At 41.2% G+C, this 20,393-nt stretch overlaps 1 protein-coding gene across 1 annotated transcript in view; it reads left to right on the top strand.

The window, feature by feature from the left end:
* The first annotated feature begins 261 nt into the window (after nt 1–261).
* LOC120865837 (ankyrin repeat and SOCS box protein 5-like) overlaps nt 262–20,393 on the top strand; it is a 37,959-nt gene continuing 17,827 nt past the window's right edge. Inside the window, exon 1 of the mRNA XM_040243237.1 lies at nt 262–753. Within this exon, the coding sequence (XP_040099171.1) occupies nt 294–753 (460 nt within the window). The 5' untranslated portion in view covers nt 262–293. The remainder of the gene's footprint in view (nt 754–20,393) is intronic.

The raw sequence follows: 20,393 nt of genomic DNA, 5'->3' as shown, positions 1-20,393 counted from the left end.
TCAAAGCTCTCAGGACAATTATTTCCTCCCCTAAAACTAAGCTGCCTGGCTAGCTCAGTTGATAAAGCAGGTGGGTTCGATCCCTGGGTCAGGAAGATCTCTCTGAGAAGGGAATGGCAACCCACTGGAATATTCTTGCCTGGAGAATCCCATGGACAGAGGAACCTGGCCGGCTACAATCCATGGGGTTGCAAAAAGTCCGACATGACTGAGCGACTAAACAACAGACAACAAAAAGGAAACACTCTGTACATTAACGTCAATACCTGGATTTTGAAACTGAGAGCAGGGAGATGGGGCGTCATCTTATATCCAGCTTGGAAAGTCAGGCGTCTCAGAACCCGGCACGTGTTGCCGCCGCTCCCCCAGAATATTGTCAGACCAATAGGCGTGTGAGAGGCACTTTTATGGACAGTATAAATATTTTGAGCTGGAGGCATCGCCACCAGCTGATATTTTCTTTCCTCAGGACCAGCTGTTCAGGAGCATCCCGGACCGGAGCCAAGCACATTCAGGACTTGGATCTGACCCGGCCCGGCGGCCCAGCCTGCGCAGCGATGTCGGTGGTGGAGGAAAACCGGCCGTTCGCCCAGCAGCTCTCCAATGTCTACTTCACCATCCTCTCCCTTTTCTGCTTCAAGCTCTTCGTGAAAATCAGCCTGGCCATCCTCAGCCACTTCTACATAGTGAAAGGCAACCGCAAGGAAGCGGCTCGGATAGCGGCCGAGTTTTACGGAGTAACCCAAGGACGAGGTATGTGTCCGGCCTGCGCTCTGGTTTCACGCCGACTTTATCTTTCATCCACAACCCAAGAAAACACCCCAGGTTTCCTCCTCTAGGGACCGACTCAAAGTGACTGTTTTGCCAGCTTCTCATCATGGAAAATATTTAAGTCACTTCCTGGCCTCAGAAAAAAAATAAAATAAAATTCCTTTTTTGGGTTTAATCAAATCGAGGTACGGTTGCAAAATAACCTAATGGGAACATACTCTAAGGTAGATGTTTTCTTAATCATAAATATTTTTAAACTTTTAACGTTTCACTTGCCAAGCCATGCTTTTACAGGGTTCAACTGCTGATTGCACTTCAATTGTCCTTAATATACCCGAGTTTTTATGATTGTTTAAATCAAATCTTTAGGAATATGTAAAATGATTGTTACAGGAGAAGATTTGAAGGTTTTGTTTGTTTTTCACAGTTTTTATTTGACTGAGATTAGCTAATTCATTATAAAGTAAAGCACACTGTGGAAAACACTAAGATTTACGGCATGGGTTTTCCTGATGGAATTTTTGTCGCTTTGCTCAATTTGTAAGAAATTGATTACAAAAGGACAGGAACATGAAAGAACAAATATTGTATGTATGCAGCCAAGTACATCCATCTATATTTCTTAGAAGAAATTGAAATTTGAAATTAAGTGAGAAACAATCATTTTAACCATAGACTTGAAAGGTTGTAAAACATTTTACATTCTATTGGACTGCTATTTTGCACAACAAAAGCAATTCTTATGGTGGGCTTCAAGGTGACATTTCAATTTCTTAAAGTCTTGATTATTTCTGGTTTGAAAGTCATCAGGCAAGCATGCACTTTTAGAGCCCCAAATATCTCTAAAGTAACTTAAATTTTTGTAATCAAAATATACTACCACATAATTAGAGAATGTATTTTTTTTTAAAGAATGCTTAGAATGGAAAGCTTGTATCTGCTTTTCTATATTTTTCAATTTGTGGAATAACTTATTTTAAAAATCTAGGTGACTCTGTAGGTATATGTAAAATATATGTAAAATTGAACAAAGGTAGAAAATATTTTTGGTGTATGTGGTAGATAAGGAATACATTTTCCCCCCAAGGAAGATCGTTCTTATGCAAAATGAGAAAGTTGTGTGTTCGTTCAAAGTGAGGAAAATCTATATGCCAGGATGAAACCCGGACAAGGAAGGTGGGCTCTAGAGGAAACAGGCAACATTTAATCTTTCACTCACCAGCTCAGAAAAGGGATAACTGTTTAAATGTGGTATATACTGTGTTGGTAAAGGGAATATTCTGTTTAAAAAACTAGCAAACATAAGAGATTAGATTTTAAAGTAAACCTCGTGTTTTTATATATAAGACTAAATAGATGATGCAGGCATAAGGTGATGGAGTTTATGGTCACGGGCAGCCGTAACTCATTACATGATAATCAAATCCCGTCTACGTGTTATGAGAACTGCTGTACACAAGAATTGAAATATTGGCTAGAAATCTTACATTTTTGGTGTGAATTGACAAGGGTTTAGAGGAAGCTTTGAAATCTCCTTTTGAACTTATTTACAAATAAAAGAAACGCTTGTTCCCTCTTTAGCCTGATCTCAGTCTGCTCACGCTGGGAAGCCCCCGGGAAGCTGGGAAATGGCTTCCATGTTCCCGTCTGTTTTGATGAGTTTGTGTTAGGATATATTAGAACTCGAGGATTATATTCCAAAAAGGAGAGAAAGAAATTAACACTCACTAATAGAAAATACTTGTTCTGGGAATATAAATGGGGAACATCAAAATTTCAAATCTGTTTTATGTTATTTGTAATTTTGTACCTGTTTACAAGATTCTCATTTCCTATAGCTTGCATTCACATATATATTGACCAATACAATATATGATAATTTGTATTCAGTGTAAGAATAATCAGTCTCCAATTTTATTTTAATGTTAGGAGGACAGTCAGGAACCTTACAAACTCTTGGTCTGCCTCTAAGAATTAATTCTTCCTTGCCTAGGAAGAAATTATACTCTGTTTTAATATAGGTTTTTCTTTTATTTACTATGATTAAACTATCTTTATTGTGTTTATGTTTTTATAATTAACCAATCAGGCTTAATTATCTTTGCTTAATCTAGCAATTTCCTCCTTCCTAGGAAAGATTATCACCTTCGTTCCACTCTGAGTTAGGTTTCTCGTTCCTACTTTCAAGACTTAGCCAGATTGTTCCCCAACATTTCTGATGGGGAGCTGCCAAATTCCATGAAATATGAGATGGTGTGTGTATTTTCATGTCTTCCATAGTCACGGAAGACCCTGTTGACAACAGTCTGGATGTCCTCCCAGTGAGCAATAGTTCTTTGGTAGGAAATAAAAGAAACTCTGTCTTCCCAGATACTGTTGCAAATCAGCTCATTGTCTTAGACAAATAAGGGGTGATCTTTCTTAATGTACTCTCCAATCAGGCTGGAGACCTGGTAGGATCAGGTAAGAATAACAAAAATCAACATGGTAACTAAAATTGCTTAAGACTGTTTCCTTCTTGATCCCTTTGCTTTTCCAATAAGCCATAGAAATCTGACTTTTCACCCTTTTACCAACTGCACCATCATACTGGAGGGACCTCTTACGCTTTTCTATGTAACTATTTCTCCATAAGGTTCTTGCCGTTAAATGTCCTGATGACAGTCCCCACATATCTGAGGTCTAGTCTATTTTTAAAGCCAGTGCTTTACTTTGAGCCTGATTCAGTGAAACTAACAGAAGTTGAAAGGTGTCTCCAGCTGTTACATCAGACAGTACAGAGAGCAAGTGAGATGTTGGGGAGAATGCCGATTTTATGAAATCCCTCTAAAGGTGTGGAAGAAGCATGTGCCACTGATGCCTGGAGAAACAGCTAAGGGTCTACCTTTCAAGTTCTATCTTAGGCTCTTAGGGGAGTTCACTGTTTTAACCTACATGTAGACAAGGTCAGTTCTAAGTACCTGTTTATTGAGCACCCTGGTATCAAGGCATTGGAGAAATAGGATATAAAAAAGGCAAAATGTACTGTTCCCAACTGTAAACAGGTTATTCTAATTGAGGAGATGTCTGTTGTCCAGTCACTAAGTTGTCTCTGACTCTTTGAGACCCCATGGACTACAGCACACCAGGCTCCCCTGCCCTTTGGTACTATGTATAATAATTACTTTCCAGATACACTAAATACCAAATGAGCCTAAAGCATGGAAGGGTCAATTTCAGATTTGGACCTTCAGAGGTATTTTCATGGAGAATGAAGATCTTGAGTTGACTCTCAGGAACCCAGCAGGAAGCAGAGACAGGAGTTAGGGTGCACATATGCTGTTAAGAGACAGTAGATTTGCCTGGTTCATGCAATAGAAAAAATGATAATAAATTGGGCACAGATATGAAAGAATTTGAATAGCAGGCTAAGCAATTTGAACTTAACTTTGGCAGCAGTAGGAGTCACTGGGAGTGTCTGGTATGAGGGAAGTTTGGAAAACATATAAACAGCTAATTTAAGGTCAATTTACACAGTAGTGGTCTTTGGAGTTGGGTAAGGGGACAGGGTTGAAGTTGGTAGATCAGTTAGACCCCGCCATCAGGACATGAGGCCCTAGATTTTCTGGCAGTGGTAGTTGTCTGAATGGAAAGAAAAGAATGATAAAAAATAAACAAAAAGAAGAAGAAATGAATGAACCTGATGGTACCTTTAAATACACCAGCAGAGAGAGTAGTGGTTACCTTAGTGTCTCCCAGAATTAGACAGTGACATACCTAAAGGAAAAGTCTGTCAATCAGAAGAAGGACTAATTACCCACCCATGTGGGTCTGCAGTTCCCAGGTAATGCCACCCCTGAGAGCTGGGTCCTCAGCTGCCTGGCAGGTCTGATGGGTCACCTTCTCCAGTGTGAAATGTCAGGGTGAGTCGGGAAATCATAGCTCTAGACTCTGAATTCCTGTCTTGTCTTTGATTTATTTACTGTTTATTCCCTTTGTTCCACTTTTTTGTCACCAAGTAACCTTCGGGTTATGACTTGGCTCCCCCTCTGCCTCTGTCCACAGAGAGAGAATGTTCTGGCTTGCCCTGGGAGGGTTTCAGTCCATCTGACATTTATGGTTCTCGCAGTAAATTAATATGTTTGCATCTTGACATCACTCTTTGGTGCTCTGTGCTCTTTGAGTTGTAAGTCCGCCTCCGAGATGTGACTTTGCTCCAGCTTTGCCGACAGATCAGGTTTCCAAGCCTGCAAGGCCATGGACCAAATTTTAGAGTGTGGAAAATTCATCGAGGTAATGACTCCATGAGGCTGCCTGAAAAACAATCTCATGACACCCAGCCTCCTCAGCACTCCTTTCATAGTTGAGGCTTGATATAGAATATAGAATGTATGAGGAATAGTCTGGTAGAATATTTGTGCTTGAGATTTCAGAAATTTGGTTTTAGGGTTGCCATTAAGCATGCAGTTGTTTTTTTGTTTTGTTTTGTTTCCAGTGAGTCTATTGTTGACACTTGGAAATAGGATACAGGGTAAACGTGCACTCTGAGTTGAGTCAATGACAAAGGACTTATCATTTTGGAGAACGTTGGAACCTGGGTAGGAAAAGCAGCTAGAACTTTGTATGATGTAACTTTTTTCTCCATCAATAGACTCCATCCCAGGTTTAAAAACAAATTAAGGGATTTAACTTTACTGCTGATGCCAGTAAGGGCAACAGGCATGCCCATTATACCTGTTGCCCAGGAACAACTTGTTTCCTGTGAGTTTTGGTGCTACTGTATTGATTGTGAGGTTAGTTATGTTGGGAACATTTCTCAGAATCTCAGCACTTAAAAATGTCAAGCCAACCTGTAGGCTCAGTTCTTTTATAGTGCTCATGTATAAAGGTATAAAAATACCTTGACGCTGTGAGAGTCTGGGGATACATTTTCTATACTTAATGGAAAATCACCAGATAAGAATAACTGGAATAAATAGAACAGTTCTTCTATGGCAAGAAACATGATGTTATAATCAAAATTGCTACCAAAAGGGTTTTTAAGAGACTTTCATTTTGCCCACATTTCTACTTTTTTTTTTTTTTGGAAATGCCAGAGCACTTTTTTTGGAAGGGACGAATATAATACTGTGAATTTAAACAGGAATCTGAGAACAAAGTTTCCAGGGTGCAAAAGGCTTTGTCATATTTTAATGTATTAATATTGTTCCTCTTCCTCTGTATTTGGAGAAATGCTTAGATTTTTGGAATTAAAGAATGCAGCATAGCTCATTATTGCTTAGGAGGGGACTGGTTTCCTGGGAATATTCTGCCATACCTTTTACTTGTGTGTATTCTGTATCAAAGGCACAGTGCTAGGCATTAAGGATGAACTATACGGACAAATCACTGTCTGTCTCCTAAAGGTATGTATAGTCTAGTGAGAGAGACAAACTGATGACCAAGTAATTTGCTGATTTGCACGGTTGAAGGGGTGCTCGGGGAGCACTGAGGAGAGAGTGTGGAGATAAGAAGGTTCTGCCTGGGGTTCGTCAGGTAAACAAAAGCTGCGCTAACCACAGGCATCTTCTCTCCATCATCACGCACGCATCCTCGTTCATCATGCTCCAGAGCTTCCCAGTCCCCGATTGGCCCTCCCCGTTCACCTCTCCATCTCTCAACCTATTATTACCTCTAACTCATATGTGTGTATGTTGCTCAGTCATGTCCGACTCTTTTCAACCCCGTGGACTGTAGCCCACCAGGCTCCTCTGTCTATGGAATTCTCTAGGCAAGAATACTGAGTGGGTTGCCATTTCCTTCTCCAGGGGATTTTCTCAACCCAGGGACTGATCCCAGGTCTCCCACATCTCTTCTAGCAGATTCTTTACCGTCTGAGCCACCAGGGAAGCCCTCTAATTCATCTATCTCCTGCCTAAATCTTTACCTGTAGGTGCACAGTTTTATTGCCAAAAGAATTTTTTTAGACAAGAGCCAGTGTGCTTATTGCTTATCTGTTAAGCCTTTTGCAGAATAAAAAGTATGTTGCTGAACAATTTAAAATTGAATTTTGTATATAGGTGGTATGGTTATAGTCAACTCTAAAAATTTTATATAATAACTGTAGTTAAAGAATGAAAACTAGGTCTAGACCTTCTGCTTTTCAATTTGCACTGTCTTTTAGAGGATGGTAAATTATGAAAATAAGCTGCTTTTCTTATTAGTTGACATAACTTACACAATTTTGAATTTGTTCAGTTCAGTAAACACTTGAATACCTGCTCTGCTCCTGGCACCATGTTATGTGCTATGTGAACATGGCTGAATGCATATATGTGTAGATATGTGGCTGTACATACATGTATTTAACACATAGAGTGTACGAGTTGCTTTTGAGTCATAGGAAACTTGGGTCAGTGGAGCCAAACTTTGTCCATGTAACACCAGCAAACAGCACGTAGGAAATTCATAAAGTGCTACATTGAACAATGTTAAGTTCTGCAATGAATGTTCCCTAAGAAAGTCCGTTGAGAGTATCAGATCCTAAAGAAGGTGGAACTGAAGGAAAAACTTCAAAAGCAGAACATACCTGGTTATGTATAAGTGCTGATGGAACCAAGCTGCATGTAAAGAAAAAAAAAAAGAGAGAACTTTTAGATGTGGAACTGAGCAAGCCTGGTTCATGGGGCCAGAGGCTGAAGGATAAATATTTGCTAAGAGAAAGAGTCAATACCAAAGTGAAAAATACATGTATCCTCAGATTGCATGTCCTAAAGTCAAAAGTTCTATTTTAGGTTTTCCAATGGACTCAGCCCCCGACTCATGAGGGAAACCAGCACCACCGTGAGTACCTTTATAAAATCCCAGGTGTAATGAGTCAACATGTTATTATGTGTGGTCCATGAACTACGACTCAGAGGTTGAATACCTCCTGGGTGCCAAATCAGCTCTGCACATCCTCAGAATGGACCCACGGAGAATCCTGGATTCCTGCTTCATCTCAGCACAGGAAGCTCATTTTCCAACCTGGGGAAGAGAGAGGAAAGTTGATCCCTGGTGACAGGCCACGCCATTGAAAGCAAGGGGGGTTATTTGGAATGCCTCTTCTTCCAAAACCACCATCAAATAGTTTCTTAAAGGAAGAAAGTGTCCACTCACAGCCTATGAAGAACTTTTGGCATTTCTTCTTCACCAGCTGCACAAAGAACAAATCCTTCATTCTTCCCAGCCTTGTCACAGCAACGCTGCAAAGCGGACCATTGGCTTTTCAGATTGGAAATGCCCCAAGAATATCAGGTCATGAGAGGGGAGGCTTAAGGAGTCTAAAAACTGTTCAACTGTTGGCACTTCCAGGTGGCCTGTAGTGAAACAAGCATGCTCTGTGACTTGCAGGTTAAGGAGGACATGTAATGGTTAGAATGGTCTCTTTTCTCAATCCTGTAATTCTTCATGGACAACTGGGGGACAAGATTTTTAAAATCAGTCCTCTGAGAAGATTTAGGAGATTTTTAGAAGAGCCTCAAGGACTGAGAGGCTAGGGCAATGTGAGGGGACAGGTTCCCATGGCCCCTTTTCCTTCGTGAACAGAACCGCTTGACCTTTATGAATCTTCAGATGTTGGACTGCAAGAGGAATTTTTCTTTAATGTTTAAACTGTCCCGTTTTATTTAAAATATGATGTGAGTTAACACACATCGACTTCACTTTCACTTTTCACTTTCATGAATTGCAAAAGGAAATGGCAACCCACTCCAGTGTTCTTGCCTGGAGAATCCCAGGGACAGGGAAGCCTGGTGGGCTGCCATCTATGAGGTCGCACAGAGTCGGACACAACTGAAGCGACTTAGCAGCAGCAGCAGCAACACACATCTTTACAGACCCTAACCACTCTATAAAATGAGTCCTGACTGAGTATCTATCCAACATTCTTTCCTAGGGATTAGAACAACAGAAAACATTTGGGGCCCGTCAGGAATGGGCATAACTATGTCCAATGGCACGCGGGCATCTTCTCTCCATCAGAGGAGCTAAAATTTCCATGTCACCATCACCCCTACTGACCAAAACAGAAACATTCAGAAATACATACACTCTTTCCAGAAGGCTTACGGTCTTAAGCTATGGGCAGAGCACAAACAAACTGACATTTAATACGGAAATGCCATTGATGTTCTTAAATAGCAACATCAGTGCATCTCTGTCATCAAGTGTGCAGCTTGATTTAAATGAAGACTGACAAGGATGCAGTTAAAGTTAAGGCTGGTACATTGAAAATCTGTTCTTTCCCCTCGTAACGCTGCAGTGAGTCGATTAAAGCAGGTAGTCCGCCGTCAAAGTGCTAACAGATGGTCTCCTTCTAAAGAGTTCTCAGCACCCAGAGACAGGATAGCAGTTAAATAATGAGCGTATAAGTCATGATGACTCTGTGAGTGAATCCCTCAGGAACAACCAAACACATCCTTGATTAACCACTGAGAAGACTGATGAGCCCTTCTGTTTTCCAAATTCTGCCTCTTTCGCTAGAGAAATGACGAGCCCCATCATCCATCAAGTCAAAGTAGTAAGTCATCTAGGGAATGAAATGATACACCAAAGGAGTTTCTGCATGGAAAGCTTTGGGTCTTATTTCCCTCTTGAGCCATGGTCAGGATGGGGAAAATGTACCAGTTCTCTTACAGTGCAAGTACATAGAACGTCACAGGCTTCCCTGATGGCTCAGCGGTAAAGAATCCTCCTGCCAGTGCAGGAGGTTTGGGTTCAGTCCCTGGGTTGGGAAGATCCTCTGGAGAAGGAAATGGCAACCCACTCCAGTATCCTTGCCTGGGAAATTCCATGGACAGAGGAGCCTGGCAGGCTACAGGCCATGAGCTCTGAGGTTTTCTCTCTCTCTCTGTTCCCTGTAGTTAGGATGAAATTGCTCATCTGTTAAAATCTAGTAAAGGAATGAAGTTTTATGTATCCTTACTGTGACTCAAAGGAAGGAGCAAAACAAGACTGAATTGATTTGGAGAGAACTGCTCCCTGTATAGTGAATATTAAGCCCTGAAACCATGCTTGCATATCTAATTGGTGTGACCTTCCAGGAACGTGAAAGACAGGGAGGTCTGTTTAAGTAAGCTCAATATTTATGGGAAAGCTGCTGCTGTTCTGAAGAAGGAAGTTATAATTTGGGCTTCCTGACCTTTGCATAAATCATATTGCAGACAACACAGTGATTTTGTTGTTATTGTTGAGTCACTGAGTCATGTCCAACTGTTTGCGACCCCAAGGACTGCAGCACGCCAAGCCTTTAGCTTGTAAGGTGTCTGTGTCATCCATGGGATTTTTCCACTGGCTCTTTCCAAAGAGAATATTAACTATTTAGAAAGTGTTTCATTGCAGCATATGGGATCTAGTTCCCTGACCAGGGATTGAACCTGGGCCCCTTGTTTTGGGAGCGCAGAGTCTTAACCTCTGCATGCCACCAGGAAGAGCGAAGATCCCACATACTGAAACTAACTCATCACAGCCAAATAAATAGATAAATGTTTTTAAAAATTAAAAAAAGTATTGGAAATGTAAAATTTCCCCCAACTATAAGCAAGAATGAGAAGTTGGTTATGTGCCTTCAGGATTCAAGCTATTCTTGTTCAGATGTTTTTCTCTGACAGGCTCCACAGAAAAAGCAGGACATTCTGAGCTGTCGTGTGGGATCTAAGCCCAGGTGTCCGCAGGCTGGAGAGAATGACGAGGACCTGGAGGGGATGCTGTGGTGCGGGCAGGCTAGTTCAGTTTTCAGTGACTTGCAGACATTTTTTTCCTACCCTCTTATTACCCTGTCTAAGAAACTCCTCTTGACAGAAATTCTTTGGACAGAAATGTTTTCCTGGGCAATCCTGGTCAATACCTGATTGTGAATATACTGTAGGAAGCCAGGTTTTTCTGGAAGGGTCCTAAGGTTCTTCTGGAAGGGTCCTAAGGTTCTTCTGGAAGGGTCCTAAGGTTCTTCTGGAAGACTCCCAAGGTTCTTCTGGAAGGCTCCCAAGGTTCTTCTGGAAGGATTCTAGAGTGTGTAGTGGTGTGTAACAGTGACCACACTTCCGCTGCTCTGTTAGGGCATCCCCCAGAGGAGGGGCCGACGCTTCTGAACCTCCAACATCGCAAAACCCTGAATGTTGACTTCCTCCACTGAACTGTCCTTCTCACGATTTTATTTTTTCTCTTAATTCCTGGCAGCTGAATAGGGAAGACAAAAAAAAAAAACAATCATGTCAACACTAACACCGAAGAGCTGAGTCAGCCTGTTTAGGAAGTTGGCTTTTTCCCTTTATTTTCTCTGCTTGTTTTTGCTACCAGCTGGTCTCTCCAGGAAGCCAGCAAAACAGCTTTTCACTGGACATGTCTTACAAAAGAGTGGGTTTTTTTTTTTTTTCTTATGAGGAAAGAGAAAAGTAAACCTTTTAAAAAATGAGTAGACTATATTTGGGAAGAGGATGCAGAATTATTTCACAGAATCACTGAATACTTTCAAAGTCTATCAGTATTTAAATTATCTGGGAACCTAGACACATGTTTGCAAAATGCCCCTTCAAGAGCTTTTAAGAAACTGTTGCTTCTTTTTTAATTTTATTTTTAAAATTATTTAATTGAAGGATAATTGCTTTATGATGTTGTCTTGATTTCTGAAGTATATCAACATGAATCAGCCATACGTATACATATTTTCCCTCCTTCTTGACCCTCCCTCCCACCTCCGACCCCACCCCACTCCTCTGGGTCCATAAGGTGCCAGAGAGTTGGGCATGACTGAAGTGACTTAGCACTCGTGCAGAAGCTTCAAAGGCTATGTTTGGAAGTTGGCAAAATACCAATCAAATGTATATATACCAGAGTTTGTGCATGGTTTTGCTTCATATGTTGCGTATAAAACCTACCCTGCCCTTTCTGATGATAATGTCATGCTTTTGGTGTAATCCACAAAGACTTTCCACACATACGATCCCTTTTCACATCGCTGTCCTCTCCCAACTACTGGATGGTATCACACTCCTTTGTAAGGCATCACCTATTATAATCCTGCCCCGGCCGGTGGAGTGGCCCCTGTGCACACTGAGTAAATGTTAATCTGGAGATTCTAGGGGAACAAGTGAAGACAGGAAGTCCATCCTGTCCAGAAGTTAAATCTATAATGATTTAACTTTAACTTTAACCCACTCCTTTTTTTTTCTTAATCAGACACACTGTCCCTTTTCCCTGTTTCCTTTTAACCTATGAGTTGGCCTTAGACAAACAAATCCTTTATGTGCATTTTGTTTACTGGGATCAGTTAATGTTTGTTAATATATTCAAGGAGCTTGTTCACCTTGTAGGAACTCAAAAACCTCTTGCCTTTTTGAGAAGAACGCTACTTGTTTACCTTTTGATTTCTTGCTTTAAGCAAAGAGCATTTTTATTCTTAATCTTTTAAACTTTCTGAGCCAATCTTCATATGTTATTAAACATTTTCTTCTCCATTCATTTAAAATTGAACATGGTACTTCAAAGTGTGTACTGTGAATAGAAAACATACCAGAAACCGGAACTGAACCAACAGGAGATCGCTCTTTCTGTCTGTAAAGCAGACCAGGAAGTTGTCGGGTCTTAGATGTTGCAGGAAGGGATTTGGCTGATGTAAAACTGTGAATCAATACCTGCTAGAACAAGTCCTCCAGGTTTCAGTTCTTCCCCTTCAGGCCGGTCTGTATGTTACTCTGTGTGTGTGTGTGTGTGTGTGTGTGTGTGTGCATGTGTGTGTTCAGTTGTGTCCAACTCTTTGTAACACCATGGACTATACTCCGCCAGTCTTCTCTGTCCATGGAATTCTCCAGGCCAGAATACTAGAATGGGTAGCCTCCCATCTCCAGGGGGTCTTTCCCACCCAGGGGTTGAACCTGCATCTCTTGCATCTCCTGCATTGGCAGGCAGATTCTTTACCCCTAAGCCACCTGGAAAAAGCCTCTATATGTTACTCCCAGGCCCCAAATTCTTTAGTATCTGTTTTAATGGGAAGACCTGGGTTCGATCCTTGGGTTGGGAAAATCCCCTGGAGAAGGAAAAGGCTTACCCACTCCAGTATTCTGGTCTGGAGAACTCCATGGGCTGTATGGTCCATGAGGTCACAAAGAGTCAGACACGATTGCGCGACTTTCACTTTTTTAGATTAGCACAGTGGTAGGAATGATAAAAATAAATGTTTAAAAAATCTTGCTTTTGTTTAGGCACTCAACTGGATTCTTCAGGCACAGGCAGCTAGTGGACTCCAGTAGGAGGAATGATCCGTTTCAGGGTCAGGAACTCCCTTCTCCATGGTTAAGGAAACAAAAGGGCAAGACAGAGCCGCAGCCCCCAGCGTGGGGTGGCCTCCTGTTTGGAGGTGGATGGGCAAGAACAGACTGCCTCGGGACACCTGGCCACTCTGCCCAGGTGTCTGGGATGTCGCCCTGCCCAGCAAAGTTGAGGCCAGAACACTTGGGACCCTTGACTTTCTATGCTTTCTGCTCTAAGACCTGCTTCTGCAAGTATATTCAACATGGCAGAAACACGTGTCAGTGTACCTGTTCTTCAATTTTCATGAAAAATATCAAGATAAAGTTCCTCAGCTACTCAGCCTCTAAACCCGCCATGAGCACATGGTTAGTGGTGAAGAAACTATTTGTGGCTAGAACTACAGGGAGGAGTGGATTATGTGTAAAATTGTTCTTGCATTAAGCTCTTGTCCGGATGCATATCAGATTTTCCTCCCAGCAGCTGTTGTCCTCCGACTGGAGAGCACAGGTTGCTGGTTGCATTCCTTGTATGGGTTTGTGGCCTTTTTGAAACTTCACGCTGATGTTTAGTAGCACCAGAACAGTGTGTTAACAAAGTGGGTGAAGAGACGGAAAGGATAAGAAAAGTGTCATTTCATGAGAACAGTAAACACCCCAGTTCTTGGTTGCCTGCCAGGGGCTGTTCTAAACAGGCACAGTTACGTTGTTGTTGCTATTGTTCAGTCACTCAGTGGTGTCCAACTCTTTGCAACCCCATAGACTGCATGCCAGGCTTCCCTGTCCATCACCATCTCCCAGAGCTTGCTCAAACTCATGTCCATTGAGTCGCTGATGCCATCCAACCATCTCATTCTCTGTCGTCCCCTTCTCCTCCTGCCCTCAATCTTTCCCAGCATCAGAGTCTTTTCCAATGAGTTGGATCTTCGCATCAGGTGGCCAAAGTATTGGATCTTCAGCATCAGTCCTTCCAGTGAATATTCAGGTATAGTCCTAAACTCTTTGAATCTCGACAAGAACATGAGGATCTAGGTGCCGTTGGTAATTAGGTCTTGTTTTGCCTTGCTTATTTTATGTTCCCTGGTTTCGATTTGCCCACCTGTGGTTAAGGAGCAACACTGCAGGTTGGGAAAACTCACGCAGGGAGCAGACGGTCTCCTTTTCAGTCCTGCTTTGCTGGTAACACTCCAGGTGACTCCGAGGACACCCTCTACCCTCTCTCGACTTCAGCTTGCTTCATCATCTGCAGAAGGGAGGGAGTTAGGCAAGATGGATGGGTGGGTTTTGGACCTTTTATTTTTAAGTCATTGACTCTGTGTGTGTGTGTGCATGTCAGTCTGGAAGTTCAAATTGTAAAGCTGGTGGAGTGGCAGCAAGACTGTTTGAAGACAGAGCTCACGCTTTGCAAATGCACTCGAGGTGGCCCTGCTGAACTCACAGGGCTTTTGGAGCCATTTGTGAGTAGCGGAAGTTGATGGTATCTGAAGTCCACTGGTAGCTCTGAAACACATAGCGTTTCTTTCACGTTATGTTGACTACTGCTGAATCCTTTTTGTACCGGAGAAGCTTTTAGCACTCAGAACCCAAGCTACTCTGTATGGATGTATCACCCCATAACCTTACCTGCCTTATTCCAGAGCACGGAGAATGTTCTCAACTGAGCTGTTCAGAACAACTGTTGTGGGTCACCAAATAACGTGAACTACCTGATTTTATAGAAGCAGACCCAGCTCTTTGCTCTTGCAGACAAAGAGACAAACGTTTTCACTTATTCACTCTGCCGTCACCCAAGGTCATTTGATGCCCACATGATTGACAGTTCTGCCCTCAGCCACGCTGGAGCGCTGCTCCCTCCTCCCACAGTAGGCACTTTCTGTGCTAAGAGAAAGTTCCTGGGTCATCTCTGTGTGTTCCCTGGAGGTGAGCGGTAACCTGTCTGCACACCTAGGAGAGGGTCTGAAGCTCCCTCAGTCACAGGGCAGGTATTCAGCAGGTTTAGGCTGTCGGGGGTGGGGGCTGGAGGGGAGGCCCCTAGAGTAAAGGACACCAGGGTGAGAAGAGCCAAGTACCTCCCCGTCTCTTACTGGGGTTCTGTTTTCTGTTAACCTCCTCCTCCAGCTCCCCTGTGTCTCAATGGTAAAGAATCTGCCTACAGTGCGGGAGATCCGGGTTCAACCCCTGGTCAAAAAGAGCCCCTGGAGAAGGAAGTGACAACCCACTGCAGTATTCTTGCCTGGGAAATCCCATGGACAGAGGAGCCTGGTGGGCCGCAGTCCATGGGGTCTCGAAAGAGTCGGACACGACTTAGCAACTAAGCAACAACCACCACCACCCCCTCAAATTACAACCTATTTTAGCTAGCCTGTCTTTGTTAATTGGCATCTTCTTGATCAAAAGGTAAACTATATCAAATAAAAAATGAACAGAACTCATTTATGAAGTGAAAGTGAAAGTCGCTCAGTCGTGTGCAACTCTTTGTGACCCCATGGACTATGCAAGTCCATGGAATTCTTCAGGCCAGAATACTGGAGTGGGTAGCCTTTCCCTTCTCCAGGGGATCTTCCCAACCCAGGGATGGAACCCAGGTCTCCTGCATTGCAGGCGGATTCTTTACCAGCTGAACCACCAGGGAAGCCCAAGAATACTGGAGTGGGTAGCCTTTCCCTTCTCCAGGAGATCTTCTCAACTCAGAAATTAAAACGGGGTCTCCTGCATTGCAGGCAGATTCTTTACCAACTGAGCTATCAGGGAACTCATTTACAGAATTTAATAAAACACCAAAGCAGAAACCCATGAAACCACCAACCAAGTCAAGAAGTAGAGTGTGCTTGGGACCCGGGAAGCCCTCCAGGTGAACCTTTGTAACCACAACATCTTCCTGTCCCCAAAGAGAGAGTGACTATCTTTGACTGTAATCATTTTCTTACCTTTATAGTTTTCACTCCTCTGTGTGCATCCTAAATTGATAAGGTTTGATTTGGCCTGATATTAAAGTTTATGTAAATCGAATCATTCTCTAAGTATTCTTTCATGACTTGCTTTTTTTTCACTGAACAGTATGATGGGAAGATTTATCTGTGTATGTGTGAAGTTTATTCATGTTCAATGCTATAAATTCTATTCCCAGTTTAGGGTAATTAGGAATGATATTGCTATAAATGTCCAGCACTAATCAGTTGGTATGGCTCTAGGACGGGAATTGCCAGGTCAAACAGCATGAATATCTTTGGCTTTTTAAGATAGTGTTACACTGTTTTCCAATATAGTTGTGTCTATAGTGAAACCAGCACCATATAAATTTGTGGTGCTTTCTATTATTGCTAATATTTGGTATTGCCAATATTCTTAATTTTGCCAATCTAGTGAACACACAGGTTTAATTTTCATTTCTCTAGTATTGCCATTTTCATGTTTATTAGCCATCTGTACTTCTCTTTTGTGATGTGCCTTCCAAATATTTTGCTATCCATTTGATTATGTTGTCTGCTCCTTTTTTCATGGATTTTTAGAAGTTATTTTTATATTCTAACCATTAGATAGAAAATGAAGACAATGTGAAGAAGCTCTTTATAAGTATCTTTCATGGCTTTTCACTTGTTATAGGTTTTTCTTTTGGTGAATAGGAGCTCTTAATTTTAAAATAGTCAAATTTAGAAATCTTTTCCATTTTGGTTAATAATTTGTTGTAATTAATTTTTAAGAAATCTTGCTGTATTTCAAGATAATGAAAGTATTTTCCTATATTCTCTTCTTAAAGCTTTCCTTTCCAGTTATCCGCTTGGAATTGATTTTTGGAATGATGTAAGTCCAGTTTTTCCTAAGTGGATACCTAATTATATTCGCATCATTTAGTGGAAAGTCAGCCATACATGCTATGATTTACAGTTGCTACAGGGCCTGCTCTGAGTAAATGTAGGGTCTATCATGCCTTTCTGTTTGTGAACTTGCTCCACATCTAAACCATGCAATATTAGTTTCAATAGCTATAGGAGAAATTTAAAACATAGATCTTACTAAGAAATGGAACTCTACATTCACATTCTTCTCATGTATATTTTGAATATTTACAAAAATTGAGTATACAGAGGACCATAAAGCAAGTCTCAAGAAATTTCAAATGTCTAGTATTATATAGGCCAGAGGTTGGCAAACTTCTTCTGCAGAGGATCAGAGAATAGATATTTTAGTTACTGTTATGCCATGCAGTCTCAGTTCTGCAGTTATAGTGTTAGAGTAAACACAGATGATGTACAATAGAATGGATTTGATTCTGTTCCAATAATACGTTATTTACCAAAACAGATGGTAGGTCAGACTTGGGCCAGGAGCCACAGTGTGCTGACCTCTGATAGAGAACACATCCACTGCTCTCAGTGAAATTAATGTAGAAATCATTAACAGAATGCAGTTAGAGAAACAAAAAGCTCATTATGTTTGGAGACTGAGAAAATATCTTTAAGTAACTCATAGGTCAAGTAATCAAAATTATGAAAAGAATAACACAATCCACTTCCAGAGACTGAGGGGAGAAAATGATAAAGCTGCAGATAGAAATGAATAAAGTAACTTTTTATAAACAAACTATAAACAAAACTAAAAGATAGTCTGTTGAAAAACTAAGATTAGCATACCTCTGTCGGATCAGAGCTACAAATAAACAACAGATGGAATTAGAGACCATAATAACAGATGTTACTGAGATTTTTCAATAAGTGGTTGTTACATAACAACTTAGTGCCAACAATTTTGACTATTTGGATGGGATAGACCATTTTCTAAAAAGCACAATTTATCAAAGCTGACTTTTTTAGGAAATGAAGAACCTAAATAGTCCAAAAATCACAATATAAATATAATCACTAGTTTCTAAACTTCCTCAAAAAATCTCTAAGAATAGATGATTTTATCAATGATTTCTACCAAGCATCGTAGATAATAACAGAAATATTTCTAATAAGTGAACCTTGACAGTAGAGAAACCGAGAGACTAGCCCCTCTCTTCCCATGGACTCAGTGCCCTGCTACCTGTGACACTCTTGCTTGGTGTCAGCTTAGTTACCTGCTTCAGAAGCATTCCAAGATAACTCTGGCAGCTTGGTGTACTTCTGCAAAAGCAAGGTTGGATCTCCTAACAGGACATTATCTTTCTGCTCTGTTTATGGGCCTGGATGTTATTTAAAAACAGGAAACCTTATTATAGGGGACTTCTTAGAAAAATTATTTTTCATGCTAGATTTGTTTTGCTGATATTTCACTTATAATGTTATACAAGATGTTTTCAAAATGTTTAGCTCTCAATGTTAACAAACACTGGAGTTTGGTGGAAATCACCTGTAAGCACAGCTGAGGGAGAATGATTCCTCCTTGCTTAGTTCCCTGGACAATGGAGACTATATTTTCCTCAATAGAAGCCGTTTACCATCTTGTTTCAGGATCTACCATGAAAAGATGTTTTGTGTGTGCATATATATTACTGTTTCAAACTATATTTAATTGGAATTTTTAATTAGGCTTTAAGTTTTTTAATCATAGCCCCCAAGGTTGGTAAAATTGGGAAGACCTTCTTATATAACATCTATTCTCAAACTCTTATGCACTCAAACTCAGAAAGTATCGTTCACCACAGCATCTAGGCACTGCTGTGTTTTGTAATGACACCAACTGTATTTTTGGTAGTTGGGATTTTTCTTTGACCCCCTGGCCTCTCCTCACCACTCAATTCCTACTAAGACAGGAGCTGTCATGGACCACAAGATGTCACTGTAGGTTTCCAGCAACCTTTGTATAAGAGGTGGATGACCCTTGAAACAAGGATTGACTATTAGGTAACAATCCCTTCTATTTTTCCCAAGAAACTTTGATCAAGTTTACCTTCAGACCCCATCTGCCCTTATCCCCATCACTAAGCCATTAGATGTGGATAATCATGTTTAGAAAAAACACTAAAAAGTAAAATGGAGCAAGAATGGGGCTCAGCAATGACGCTTAAGACTTATATGTACACATAGCTTTGTAACGAAGCCCACAGCAAGGCAGCCACCAAGAACTGAATAATGGCCTTTTCCAGATGCGACTTTGCAAGGGTGGAAATTTGACACTAACAGGTAAGGGGGACTCTGCTGTATTTTGGTGATGACCTAAGGTGATGATAGTGTCCTGTAGCTAGTGAACCCTTGGTACCTTAGAGAAAACAGGCATTCTTTTTTTTTTTTTTTCTAAGAATAGGAATTTTATATTTTTAAGACATTTAGAAAGGGGAGAGACTACAGATTTTTGCCCCAAGATAAAGGATTTAATCAATTTAGGCATGGGGGCAGCTTATGAACTGGATGGCTCCTTAGAAAATAAGAACTGCTGACCTGTAGAAGCTGATATACTGGGGAAATAGTGTTTTTGTGAGATTATGATATAGTAGTTACAACTACAAAGAGCCTGCATCTTTTAAAGATACATACCGAAATATTTGTAGGTGGAAAGACATGATGGGGTTTGCTTCAAAATAATCATAGGAATAGAGATGGGGAGGGACAGGGGTCAACTGTAGGTGAAATAAGACTAACCGTGAGTTGGTAACTGAACCTGGGTGATGGATGGCATGTGTGTTTGAAATATTTTGTGGTTATAATGAGGGAAGGTGTCAATCCCAATCCAAGCAGGAGTCTGTTCATCTTAGTCTTCTTTTCCTGATGGTGGAGGATCTCCAATGATCTAAGTCCCCCAGCTCAGGAATACACCCTCAAAAATCTTTACCTGTTGGTTACGCTTTAACCTCTGACTCATTCATTAGTTTACCTAAATACCACCATTCTGGAGCAGCGAGCTCCTGAAGTTTGTAACTGTGTAAACTTAAACAAAAAAAGGAGTTTACATTTGTCCCCTAGATATAGGTTTTAAAACTGTCAGAACATGATCCAACTTCCTAGTGTTTCAGAATATCTTGAAAAAGTTTGTTCACACTTAACTGCGGCTTATATGATTATGTAGATTTCTATCATAATCCCTCTTAGATTCCAACTTTCTATTTTGAAGTATCTAAAAGTAATAAGATTTCTCTCCTACAGAAGCCCATCCATCTCTATGATGATTTTCAGTGTCCTTCTGTGAAGATTTTTCAACTTTGTTGTTCAGTTGCTAAGTCATGTCCGACTACTTGCAGCCCCGTGGACCGCTGCACACCAGGGTTCCCTGTCCTTCACTATCTCTTGGAGTTTGCTCAAACTCATGTACACTGAGTTAGTGATGCCATCCAACCATCTCATCCTCTGCTGCCCTCTTCTCCTCTTGCCCTCAATCTTTCCCAGCATTGAGGTCTTTTCCAGTGAGTCAGTTCTTCGCATCAGGTAGCCAAAGAATCAGAACTTCAGCTTCAGCATCAGTCCTTCC

Source organism: Oryx dammah, unplaced genomic scaffold (assembly GCF_014754425.2).
Source record: "Oryx dammah isolate SB20612 unplaced genomic scaffold, SCBI_Odam_1.1 HiC_scaffold_7, whole genome shotgun sequence".
Classification (NCBI taxonomy): Eukaryota; Metazoa; Chordata; class Mammalia; order Artiodactyla; family Bovidae; genus Oryx; species Oryx dammah.
The sequence above is the reverse complement of the archived record's forward strand: the minus strand, read 5'-3'. Positions and strand labels throughout refer to the sequence as shown.